The 10,752-nt window shown below is 50.6% G+C and overlaps 1 protein-coding gene across 2 annotated transcripts in view; it reads left to right on the forward strand.

The window, feature by feature from the left end:
• Mybl2 (MYB proto-oncogene like 2) overlaps nt 1-10,527 on the forward strand; it is a 35,022-nt gene extending 24,495 nt beyond the window's left edge. Inside the window, exons 9-14 of one of the 2 annotated variants that reach the window (XM_076849108.1) lie at nt 565-704; nt 5,648-5,747; nt 7,032-7,145; nt 8,033-8,137; nt 9,430-9,576; nt 10,035-10,527. In XM_076849108.1, coding sequence (XP_076705223.1) covers nt 565-704; nt 5,648-5,747; nt 7,032-7,145; nt 8,033-8,137; nt 9,430-9,576; nt 10,035-10,163 — 735 coding nt within the window. In that variant the 3' untranslated portion in view covers nt 10,164-10,527. The remainder of the gene's footprint in view (nt 1-564; nt 705-5,647; nt 5,748-7,031; nt 7,146-8,032; nt 8,138-9,429; nt 9,577-10,034) is intronic. The other variant, XM_076849109.1, reaches the window with a different exon arrangement.
• Nucleotides 10,528-10,752: the final 225 nt, after the last annotated feature.

The raw sequence follows: 10,752 nt of genomic DNA on the forward strand, positions 1-10,752 counted from the left end.
GGGCTGCTTAAGTAGCCCTGAGGGATGGGAGTGTGGCCGCTGTCCTCTGGAGACCCTGCCTGGGCTGGTGGGCCTCAGGCTACCTACAGGTAGCTCTCTAAGCTGGTGACAACCTCTCAGGCAGGGAGGGCTTAGGTGTAGATGTGCTTCAGATCACAGATGCCAGTTCTAGCTAGATTTGAGTCTGACGTGTACAAGTATTTGATTTTCAAAGGGTGCTTGTGTCTCAGGATTCACAGGGACTAATAACTGTATCGAGTCTTAGTCTGTGCCTCCACAGGCCATTTCAAAGCTGTGTTTTACTTCTGGAAAGGAAGCATGGTCAGCTTTCTTTATCTTTACTGCACTGTGTCCCAGCTATGATTTGGGTGATTGTGAGCCCGGGCCTATACAGCTACTTGATGGGTTCTTGTCCACCTGTGCTCCTCTTTGCTGTTCAGCTGTATTGGCCTTAGGGCAGCTGTATATGGGGAGGGGCTTCTGAAGGTTGCTCCTCCAGTCCCAGGGCCCCAGGGCCCCAGGGCCCACAGGTCATCCTGTCCTGTGTTCTCTTTTCCCTGGCAGTTCTTGAACTTCTGGAACAAACAGGATACTCTAGAGCTGGAGAGCCCCTCACTGACGTCCACTCCAGTATGCAGCCAAAAGGTGGTAGTCACCACGCCCCTGCACCGGGACAAGACACCCCTGCACCAGAAACATGCTGCGTGAGTGCTGGCGTCCACCTGCCCCTCCCATAGCAGTGGACAGTGTGTGTGCCTGAGGCAGTGGGGAGGACTCCTGGAAAAGCACATCAGTTTCAGAAAGTGTTCTCCCTCTGACTCCACACCTTTCCATGTTTGTCATTCTAGCCTGCTATTTTATCTTTTCCCTCCCTCATTTAGGAAAAAAAAATTTAAATAAATATTTTAAAAATATTTATTTATTTTTAGTTGTAGTTGGACACAATATCTTTATTTTATTTTTATGTGGTGTTGAGTATCGAACCCAGGGCCTCACACGCGCTAGGCAAGCACTCTATTGCTGAGCTACAATCCCAGCCCTCATTTTTTTTTTTTATTATTATTTTTATTTTTTTCATCTTTCATACATTTGATTCAAGTGAGTTATGCATTTCCATTTTTACCCCAAATACAAATTGCAGAATCACATCAGTTACACATTCACAATGTTTACATAATGCCATATTAGTGACTGTTGTATTCTGCTGTCTTTCCTATCCCCTACTATCCCCCCTCCTCTCCCCTCCCATCTTCCCTCTCTACCTCATCTGTTGTTGTTCCGTTCTCTCCCTCCCCCCCTTCTCCTCACAACCTCATATATGTGATTTCGTATAACGATGAGGGTTTCCTTCCGTTTCCTTGCAATTTCCCTTCTCTCTCCCTTTCCCTCCCATCACTCGTCTCAGTTTAATGTTAATCTTTTCCTCATGCTCTTTCCCTCTGTTCAGTTCTTAGTTGCTCTCCTTAAATCAAAAGCCCTCATTTTTTTAAAAAAAATATTTTTTTAGTTGTAGATGGACACAATCCCTTTATTTTGTTTATTTAATTTGTTCAGGTGGTGCTGGGGATCAAACCCAGTGCCTAATGCATGCTAGGCAAGTGCTCTACCACTGAGCCACAACCCCAGCCCTATCATTTTAATTTTTTTTAACTTGATAGTTTTATAATATCAGGAGCATAGCCCAAGTTGACACCAAAACGGTGATTTCTTCCCCCCTTTACAAACTTAAAGTGCAAACCTGGAGTGTTTGACAGCCTGGCGTGTGGGCTGAAAGTGACCCTGGCCCCTCATCTCTGGGGCTCTGTGCAACCCTGGCTCCAGCAGCCTGCAAGGGCTGCCCAGCACCTGCCTTTTGGAAGAGCTTTCTATTCTTCACTCCATGGCTCAGGTAACTAAATTCCACATGCAGTTGTTTCCTTGCTGCTCTGCCTGTTGCTTTTGCTGCAGGAGAAGCTTGCAGGTGTCCCAGAAGGAAGTTGTGATTCAGGAATCAGTTCATGAACTTAGCCCTTATAATGACAGGTGAATTTAGAAAGAACTCATGCATCACTTGGTTAGAAATCAGTCTCAACAGTGGATTTTAAAAAATATGTTTTAGAGCTGGGATATAGCTCAGTGGTAGAGTGCTTGCCTAGTATGTTCCAGGCCCGAGTTTGATCCCCGTACCCTAGTAAATGAGTAAGTAAACACACACTCACTCTCTCTCTCTCTATCTCTCTCTCTCTCTCTCTCTCTCTCTCTCTCTATCTCTCTTTCTCTCTCTCTCTCTCTCCCCCTCCCTCCCTCCCTCTCTCCCTCTCTCCCTCTCTTAGTAAAAAGATAGGTTTTGTGAGAAATGATTCTCCATTCAAACCAGAATTCTAGATTTTATATCTAAACCCTTAAACAGAGATCTCGAACTGAAGAAGTCATTGATACCTCCCTTCTTTTCCCTTCTCAGGCCCAGGAATATTTGTTTACATGCCAGGCACGTTTTTTTAAGCAGGTTATTCCCGCTGTCTCTGGTAGTTTCCTGACATATGTGCAGGTTAGCACTCTCCTGAGTACACCCCTGGCTCCTCTGCATGTCTCTGGGCTCTCTCCTTTGTAGCTCTCTCCTCTTTGGTACTATGCCTTGTGACCTCTAGCTGCTGGGGACTCCTTGGACTCAGTAATTCTCTGCAACTCCAGGGTCTGCCAGGCTTCACCTGGGTGTCTTCTGCCAGTGCTGTGGCCAGCAGTCGCTGGCTCACTCTTTTGCCCTCCACCCCCATCCCTCAGGGGTCACTGTCCTCTGTTGCCTGGTGTTGGGGTCTTAAACCTTGCCTGTTCATCTGTTGCATCTTGGTTTCTTTGCTCTTCCAGGTGGGAGGGTACATCTGGTCCCTGACACTTTGTTTTGAGCAGAAGTGGAAGCATGATGTTTCATCTTTAAATTAAAGATTTTTTTGGTTTGCTAATATTCTCTTTGAAAACTTCTTTTTGATGTTTGCCAAGACATACTAGGCCAGAATGATACAGCCTTAAAGTTCAGATTTTATTGGTATCATTTTGTTGCCCACTGATTTTATATCCCATCTTTCCTTTTTTTTTGTTTGGCTTTTTTCCTCTCAGAGGTTGTGATTTATTGGAAGGGATGTTCACTAACAAATTTAGATTCCTCTTTGCTTACCATGGGGTTATGACCCCTTAAGCCCAGTGAGAGTTTCACACCAGGCCTCCTGAATATCAAGGCCTCCTGAATATCACAGCTGAGCCCCACCTGCTTTAAAGGTGGTAGAGCACTTGAGCCGATGGTTGGGCAAAATCTAACCTGAGCCTGTTCTACAATAAAGTTCTTGAAAAGTCAGTATTTCTAAAAAATAGAATGGGTAAAGTCCAAAAATTGTAAGTCAAATGGTCTTAAATCCAGGACCTGCTATAAACAGAAACCAGTATGTGATCTTTTAGATGGTGACAAGCACTTGGAGAAATTATACAAGCCTGCGGAGGAGGGTGATGGTGATTGGTTTCTGACTGGTGGAGGTCAGAGGTGGCCTCTTAGATGGCTGTGAAGATTGCTGAGGAAAAAGCACAGTTCCAAGGTAGACATGAATGCCTTTGTGTTTATGGAGCAATAGTAAGGGTTTGGGGAGAACCAGGTGGAGGGAACTGTGGAAGAGGAGGTAGGAGGTGTCTGGCCCTGTGCCCCTCACACATTGTTGACATGGCCCTAGGGTTTAACTGCTGAAAGAGAGCAGGACTTCCCTGGGTAAAAATTTGATTTCCTTAGTTGATTCAGAGTTTTTTTTTTTAGAGTTCTCAGAGATGGCTGGGCAAGGACTGTGCTCTTGCGATCTGGGCCTTCTTCCTATTTCTTTTCTTTTTTATGATTTATTTTACAATAGAGTGTATTTTAACATATTATACACAAATGGAGCACAATTTATCATTCCTCTGGCTGTTTGTGGCTCGGCTGTCCACTAATGGAACCATACAGGTATACAGGGTCCTTCTTCCTGCTTCTCAGCAAGGAAGGTGGAGACGGAAATCCTGAATAGCTGTGGCCTCACACTGTGGCCTCTACTTGGCTTTCCTGCAGTACTCAGGTAGTGGAAACATCTGAGGCCCAGCTAGCTGTTTCCTTTATTGTCTTTGTCTGTGGATCCTTCCTTATAGGATTTTTGTTTTTTAGAGTTACCTCTTCTTTTTTTATTATTTTTTATTTTGAGACAGGGTCTTGCTAAATTGCCTAGGTTGGCCTCAAACCTGAATCTTCCTGCCTCAGCCTCCTGAGTAGCTGGGATTATAGGCAGTGCCACCGTGCTCAGCATTTTTTAGTTACCTCTTCAATTTGCTAAGCTCTTTATGAGTGTGTGTTTATTTACCTTTACCCCTGCCTCTACTGCCCTGTTTCAGAGGAGGAATCCGGGCTCCGTATGCGAGGCAAGTACTCTTCTGCTGAGCCACACCCCCAGCCCCTTTTCACCTTCCTTTTCTTCTTTATGTTCCTGTTCATTGTTTTAAGCCCCTATGTTGACCTCTGTGAGAATGTCATAAATTGTCTTCTGATTTGCTGGTGTGGTTTTCTGTGGTCTCCCACCCATTGAGCCCCCTGGCTTACAGCACTACATGTGCCACTTCCTGGCTGCCTTCCACATGCCTCTTCACTTCCACCCTCCTGAGTCTTCTGACACGCACGTGCGCTTAGTCTTGCTGATGCGGTGGGTTAAAGAGACTCTGTAGTTCCCAGGTAGATGGAGTGTGGTTTGCACTGTGGGGTATGACATTTGTCCAGGCATGGATGTCTGTCTTCACTCTTTCTTACAGAGGGGAGCTCAGTGTGGGGGAGGATAGAGGAAGGGAAGAGATTGTGGATCCCTGTTTGAGCTTTGAGTCCTGAGAAAGGAAGAAAGAGTGACCTGCATTGGGTCTGTCATCTCCCAATGGAGTGGTTCAGGCTAAGGGAAGGGGTCAAAGAGGCACAGGTGGCCACATCCAGGAGTTGGCCTCTGCCCCTGAATTCTGATGAAATGTATCTTCTTCCTCCTGTCCTGGTCAGTGGGCAGTATCTCCAGGTGACCCAGGCCAAGTGGGCTTTGCATAGGAGTGTCATGTTCTGGGAGTCTGGTACCTGCTGCCCACCCTGGCCTCTCTCTGTTCCTGGCACTCTGGGGTGTGAAGTGCCACTTCTGTCCTCTTCCCCTTCCCCAGCAGGCTTCTCTGTCATAGGCAGAGAGCATTCTTGGAATTCTGTGTCTGAGGGAAGGGTCACAGTGGTTCTGCTTCTGGGCCAGGCTGTTTCTAGGTTTCTCACTACTCATGTGTTCCCTCCATATTTCTGTCCCCACCATGATGATTTTGGGGTGAGGCTCTGGCCTTACAATGTTGTCCTGAGGCTGAGCAGGGATGTGGATTCATAGATTGCGGTTTTCCCACCCCACACAGACTTGTTTCTGGAAAGTCCCAAGTCTGGACTATGACTGAGCATCATTCTTTGTCACTGTCTGGGTCTCCTGGCCCCCTTAAGATTCATTCCTATCCTTCCTGTTTCTGAACATGGCCCTTCCTCTGGGCCCTGACCTGGACCCGAGGGGCAGGGAGCTGGGCAGGATCTCCAGCCACTGGGCCCAAGGGAAGGTGGAAGTCTGCCCCCTCACTGAGCCTGCCTCTCTCTGGTCCCTGGCAGGTTTGTAACCCCAGATCAGAAGTACTCCATGGACAACACTCCCCACACGCCAACCCCGTTCAAGAACGCCCTGGAGAAGTATGGACCACTGAAGCCCCTGGTATGTAGGTGGTCACTGTTCTGGTCTTTGAGTGGTGGGCTCATCCAACGTGTGGGTCACAGGGCCCTTCCACTCTGAGATCTCCGGATTTTTCTCTCCTAAGATGTGGATGTCCTGTTTTTATCGATGAAGACAGCAGGGCTACCTCTAATCACCTTGATGACATTTCCTGAGCATCTCCAGTGTGTTGGACAGGTGCTGGGATTTGTGACAGTGTCCTGGTGATGCTTAGTGTGTAGATCGTGGAGGAGGATGTGACACATGAATGGCTGCATTGCTTTCAGTGTACAGTGCAGGCTGGGAAGAGAAGGGCGGGTACTGGAGAGCTGAAGGATGTTTCAGGTCCCGTGCCTGCTTCTGAGAAGGGGCAAGTTGCCCCCACCCTGGAGCCTGTTGCCTGCAGAACACAGGGAAGGCACCAGGGCTGTGATGGCAGGTGAGGAAGCCCCTGCTGGGTATTTCCCCATCCTCCTCCAAGTCGATGGCTTTCCCTAGGAAAAAAGAAATAGCTGGCACCCTTCAGGGGCTTTCTGAAACTAGAGGGTAGTCGGGAGCTGGGGGGAGGAGAGAGGGGTGGCTATAGAGAAGCCTTCGTCTATGAACAAAGTCTGCAGCGCCTCTGGCCTCACTGTGTGCAGCCTCCTGTGAAGCCTGTGGGGCTGGGGTCCCCATCCTGCGATGGAGGACTCCACTGAATTAGGTGGAGTTTCTAGGGACCATGTGGCATGTACGAGCCAGCACTGCCCTCTCCTGCAGTAGAGATGTACTGGGCCTTTTTATTTTGAGACAGGGTTTTATTAAGTTGCCCAGGCTGACCTCAAACTTGTGATCCTCCTGCTGGGGTCAGGCATGTATCACTGCACCCTACACCCACTTCCAGGAGGCTGGAGAGATTGCTGAAACCCCAGGCCTGAGCAAGGGAGATGGATCTGCATGTCCCTGTTAGTGTGTAGCAGAGGCAGGTGGCCTTGGGCAGGTGCTTGACCTCAGACCTGAGTTTCTGCCGTGGGGAGACCAGTTATTGCATAGGACTGTGGGAGTTTCTGTGGAGTATGGGGCTGCTCTCAGCCATGGCATCCTTGGGGACTGAGGTCTCTGTCCACTTGTCCAAGGCAGGACAGTTAATGGTTGAGAATGATGTGCAAGGTTAGCGTCCTGGCACAGGTTTGCTTCCCGTCTGGCCCAGCTGTGACTGACCCCACGGACCTGTGAGCAGGCTGTGTCCCATACCCAGACAGCCTGCGTGTAAGACCTCACACGGACCACCTCTGCCCATGCCCACAGCCCCAGACCCCGCACCTGGAGGAAGACTTGAAGGAGGTGTTGCGTTCTGAAGCTGGCATTGAGCTCATTATCGAGGATGACACAAGGCCCGAGAAACAGAAGAGGAAGCCCGGAGTGAGTGGTGGGGGTACCCGGTCCCTGCTCCCAGTCTAGGCATGGGGAGCTAGAGCCATGGGGAGGAACTTAGCCCTGGGGACACTTGGTGAAAGTGGGGTGACTTATTGATAGACAAATGAGGCCCCAGAATTTTACCTGGACTCTCCCCTTCCCCCTATGAGTGGTAGACTTGTTTGTCCAGTGTTGTGATAGGACTCTTCTGCCGTGGGCCCTGGGCTGGCTGTAGTGGCTGCAGTAGTGACAGGACCTAGTCACACCTTCATAGAGTTCAGCAGGTAGAGTCGCATGCTCAGCGGATATCCCATGACCATCTGAGTCCCTGTGGGATGAAGGGCAGTAGAAGGGGACTCCGATTCCTAGGGCCTTCTTCAGATGGGAAGAGATAGCCAGGCAAGGGAGAGGGGCCATTGAGCAGGATGGGGCATTGTTTCAGGGAGGCAGAGCAGAGAGACACACCTGGGTGAGGGGCAAGGACTGTTCTCAAGCTGGCACAGATGCCAAGCTTAGCCAGCCTCCTCCTGCTGCACCGCCTGTCTCTGCCAGTCCTGTTAGGGGCATGCTTGGTGTGATAGAAGCTGGGGTGGGGAGGCTGTGTGTGGCCTCTCAGGGTTCAAGAGCAGGCTTCTTAGTAGGCATAAGTTCATGTTGTGTCCTGTTCACTATCGCAGTGTCCTGCAGGACGGGGTCAGGGTCCACATGGGTATGGAATCTGTACCAGGGCTGAGGGGTCCACCCCCCCCCATGTTCTTAACAACAAGTCCCCACCAGCTAGACCTCACTCGACTGCAGTGTGGCAGGGCCTGGTTCTATGACAATCTCTGACAAGGGCCATCAAGGTGCAGACTGTAGGAATCCCTAACCACCTCCTTTCTCCCCAACCACAGCTGCGGAGGAGCCCCATCAAGAAAGTCCGAAAGTCCCTGGCTCTTGACATTGTGGATGAGGATGTGAAGCTGATGATGTCTACACTGCCCAAGCCTCTGTCCTTGGTAAGGGGTCAGCTGTGGCCATTCTGTCTCAGGGCCAGAGGCTCTTCTTCCCTGGGGAGGGTAGATTCCCTGGGAGCCTTCTGCCTCTGCAGCTGTTTGGTCAGTGTCAGTTGCGGTGGTCTGTGGATCCTCAGACTGGACTTAGAAGGGTGGGGCCTTGCAGGAAGGGGGCAGGCAGGGAAGGGTGAGTCTGTTTTCTCCCCACCCCCCGCCCCCTCTGCCCTCCCTGGCTGCACTGGCAGCTCTGTCTCTCACAGGTTTTATTTGGTGGGAGTTGCACTGCTAGAATACCATGGTTTCTAAACCATGAGTCTGGGGTCCCCAGCACCCTCCCTTGCATTATGTAACCCTGCAGAGGGTCAATGATGTGTCTCAAAGCATGACCAGGTGGTTGGGAGAAGTATGGACCACATCAACCCTGGGTGGGTGCCATCTGGTTCCCAGGCCAATGGGCTTCCTGTGCTAGGTCTAGCTGACCTAGGTTAGTGCTTACACAAAATATGGGTCCCCAGAAACCATGTTGTGCTAGTGACCCTTTGTAGCTGAGGATGGGTGAGCCTGTCCTGTCCTGATCCCCAGTAGGGAGACAGAATAGTAGTGGGTCACGACCAGAGGTTAAGAATCAACTGATCGTGTCTTGAAATTAGACTGCTGCTCCCGTGTTCCTTTTCCTGGCAGAAAAGTCTGTGTCTGGGGACCCCACCAGGCTGGTGTATGTCTTTTTTTTTTTTTTTTTAAGGTGCTGGAAATCAAACCCAGGGCCTTATGCACGCTGGGCACACACACTATACTGAGATAGTGAAATAATTTCCCAAAGCACCTGCATCTGGGGTGGGGGGTCCTGGGCTTGTTGAGTCCTGATGCCACCATTTATTCTCTGGGGTCTTCGCTGTAAAAGGGCACTGTACAAGAGCAGGTGGACTGTTGGGAGCAAAGGGCCAAGCAGAGCAGTGAGGCTGGATAGGTGGGAGGGGGGCTTGGTTTGCTACATCTCCTTGATGTTGGTAAATATTTTTGGTACCAGGAAAGCTAGATGGCATGTTGGCCCTGGAGCTCCACAAGAAAGGGCCAGCATTTCTGTTGGCTGGGTGCAGGGCTCTGAGAGGGCACTTTGCAAATGCCCTTAAAAGATTGGGTGGATTCATTAAACCACATCTGAAAGAGGAAGTTAACGTCCTTTCCAGAATCTCAACAGCCAGGAGGTGGCGGCGCCAGGCTGTGATTCTGGGTTTTTCTTCCCGGCTCACTAACAACTTGTAGCCAAATGGTGACTGACTTGGTTTTGATTGCAGCCAACAAATGTCCCATCCAGCTCCTCCAGCCTCTCCTTGCCAGGTGTCAAAGAAGACAACAGCTTGCTCAACCAGGGCTTCCTACAGGCCAAGCCTGAGAAGGTGGTAGCCCAGAAGCCCCGAGGCCACTTTCCAGCCCCTGCCCCTGTGAGTGCTAATCCACCTCTGTTCTGCTGCCTTCTTCACCTCAGGGCCTTTGCATAGTTCTTCTCTCTGCCTGAGTGCTGCCCTGCTGTATGTCTGATACCTTACCGCTGTGATCTCAATCCAGGCATCACTTCCTCGGGGAAGCCTTCTTTGACCTCACTCTGGAGAGACTCTCCTGCCCATAGTCCACCCTCTGACCTGGGTCTCACTTATAGCTGAGTCATTGTTTGGTTTGCTTACTCTTCATCTCTATCCTCACCAACCTCCTGCTTCACAATTGAAGCCCACAGACGGGGAGCCACTAACTCAGGGCCCCCCAGGAAAGTCTCAGGACAAGGTGGCTTTCGGATTCTAGAGGGAGAGTCATAGAAATGTCCCAGACCCCCTGACCAGGGCCCCAAAGGTCTGCTGGGAGCGTGCTGTCCTGCCTGGATGGTAACCCTCTTGCCTTCTCCCAGATGACTAGCGCCTGGAAGACAGTGGCCTGCGGGAGGACCAGGGATCAGCTCTTCATGCAGGAAAAAGCCCGGCAGCTTCTGGGCCGCCTGAAGCCCAGCCACACATCGCGTACCCTCATCTTGTCCTGAAGGGCCTGGAGGGCACATACCTGTTTCTCATGTTTACAGGGGTTGGAAGTGGTGGAGGGGTCTGGATTCAAGAGTCACATTCAAGTGAGACCAACTACAGGGAGACTTCTGCCACCAGCCCCTCCTCTACTGACTGCTCAGGTGGTGACAGGAGGGCCACACACTGTCCTGTCACCAAGTCCTGGTGCTAACAGAACAAAGTCCCACTCCTGGGCCTGCCTGTCCCCTCCCCAGTGCCACAGGGAGCAAGCCTTATTGCCTTCTCCCAAGTTCAGGCCTAGGTCAGGCCTGGCCTCATCTCAGACCCCTGCGTGGGACAGGGGACAGGGCTGGGTGCTCTTTTTCTCAACCTCTGTTGGTACTTTTTCTTGCAAAAATAAAATTTCCTTTCTCCTTGTGCTGCTCTGGACTCTTCTTTCTCTCGGGCCCTCGTCCTAGGTGCTCTGGACCCTTTTCCCCAGAGGGTCTCAGTGATCAGGAAGCAGGTTCTCTTGGCTTTGCTCCCAGTGGGCATCTCTGCCGAGCTCTCAGAACTCTTGGCCCAAAATGGGGTGGGATTGGACAGGGTGGGAGAGTGCAGTGGGGTAGT

Source organism: Callospermophilus lateralis, chromosome 3 (assembly GCF_048772815.1).
Source record: "Callospermophilus lateralis isolate mCalLat2 chromosome 3, mCalLat2.hap1, whole genome shotgun sequence".
NCBI classification, from domain to species: domain Eukaryota; kingdom Metazoa; phylum Chordata; class Mammalia; order Rodentia; family Sciuridae; genus Callospermophilus; species Callospermophilus lateralis.